At 32.4% G+C, this 1,591-nt stretch overlaps 1 protein-coding gene across 1 annotated transcript in view; it reads right to left on the reverse strand.

The window, feature by feature from the left end:
* The window catches only part of LOC105819659 (CUB and sushi domain-containing protein 3), a gene marked incomplete at both ends in the record, with an annotated part of 761,280 nt that overhangs the window by 437,906 nt on the left and 321,783 nt on the right, over window positions 1–1,591 (reverse strand). Inside the window, one exon of the mRNA XM_012655960.1 lies at window positions 463–657. Within this exon, the coding sequence (XP_012511414.1) occupies window positions 463–657 (195 nt within the window). The remainder of the gene's footprint in view (window positions 1–462; window positions 658–1,591) is intronic.

Consider the following 1,591-nt stretch of genomic DNA (forward strand, 5'->3'; position numbering starts at 1 on the left):
AAGCTATGCCTCCAAAAATTACATGTTTTAAATAAATGGTCATTTTAGCATAACTGTATTTATTATAATCAATAATTAACACATTTTTAAAAATTAAATAAGTGTGTACCATGAGTAGCTAAATATCATGGTATGGAAATGGAATGGAAACTATTATAAAGGGAACTAAAGCATAACTCAGAAGTGTACTAAAGAGAGTCTACACATAAAACCAGTATTTGCCATTTATTAATGTACATCTTTTAATAAGAGCTCTTTTTAAAAGGGAGCTTCTAAAAGGTTTCTATTTTAACACAAAAAATTGAAAGTGTAATTCTTTTAATTCTATATGTATAATATGTCATACTAAGTAATATTTTAAGGTAAAGGTAACAACAGTCCTGTAAAATAATGCCTTTCCCATTGTAGTTTCTAATGCGTAACGCTGATGGGGTTATATTTCTCACTCACCATTACACTTACCTCCACATCTTGGAATTGGTCCACTCCACATTACTTTTCCATCCATGAGAATACATGTAATTGTTTCCGTTCCCTGGGTTTTAATAAATCCTTCTTCGCAAATAACAGAAATTGAACTTCCTAATTGAAAGTTGTCCCCAAACCGCCTTGCATTGATTGGTATTCCAGGATCAGGGCACTCATTATGTCCAAATGCTTTAGAACAACAAGCATACAAAAACACACCAGCAAGCGGCATTAGCAAGAGAAAGCCCTTTCTGTATTTTGGGTAAGAAACAGTGATGTTTAAAAAGGTTATGCTTTTTTCTAGAAAAGCCTTTTATTTATTGTTTGTTTTAAAATTTTGGAGGGTGTCCTCTGACCATACCTGTTTGCCTGTGATGTGTAATAGGTGTGATTGTTTTAAAATATGAATTGTACTCTAAGATTATAAAATTTCAAAATAGATTTTTTTCTGCCTATTTTTGGAGATCATGAGGCGATCTAAGACTGCTCATATTTTCAGTATACGCTGGTCAGAAATCCAATATGAATATAGAGCAGGTCAACTATGTCTTACTGGAAACTTTTCTTGGTATACTCTGTCAGGAATAGAGAGGCAGTCTCATTGTGAGAATTAAAGGGAAATGTTTCAATCTACCATGAAAGTTTTACAATTTCTTTATAATTTTACACGACATTTACTTTCTGCTAGTAAAAGGGAAGTGGGTTAACTCTTTTGCAATTACTGTGTTCTAGATACTATGATATGTTATCATCTCATTTAGCATTCAGTATAGCCTGATGAGGAAAATACTGCCAATGGCCAATGTTAGAAAAAGTTAAGTAGCTTGCCTCAAGTCATAGAAATAGGCCTTGATAAGATGAAAATTTAAATTTTTTCTCAACAACCTATTATGTCTTCAGTTGTCTCGTGTCTCTCAGAAGAATGTGAATTCTAGAGCTCAAGGCCACTATCTTATTCTACCTTGTTTCTCCCATGGTGTACATTTAGCCAAGTTACAGGAAATAGCAGAAGTATAATGACGATGTGTTTATTTGCATTTTTCATAGATTATAGATTACATGAGCCATCCAAATTTTCCTGTTTATTCATCTGAATGACCAATTATGTTTAATAATTTTTAAT

This window comes from Propithecus coquereli, unplaced genomic scaffold (genome assembly GCF_000956105.1).
Source record: "Propithecus coquereli isolate 6110/MARCELLA unplaced genomic scaffold, Pcoq_1.0 Scaffold494, whole genome shotgun sequence".
NCBI lineage: Eukaryota > Metazoa > Chordata > Mammalia > Primates > Indriidae > Propithecus > Propithecus coquereli.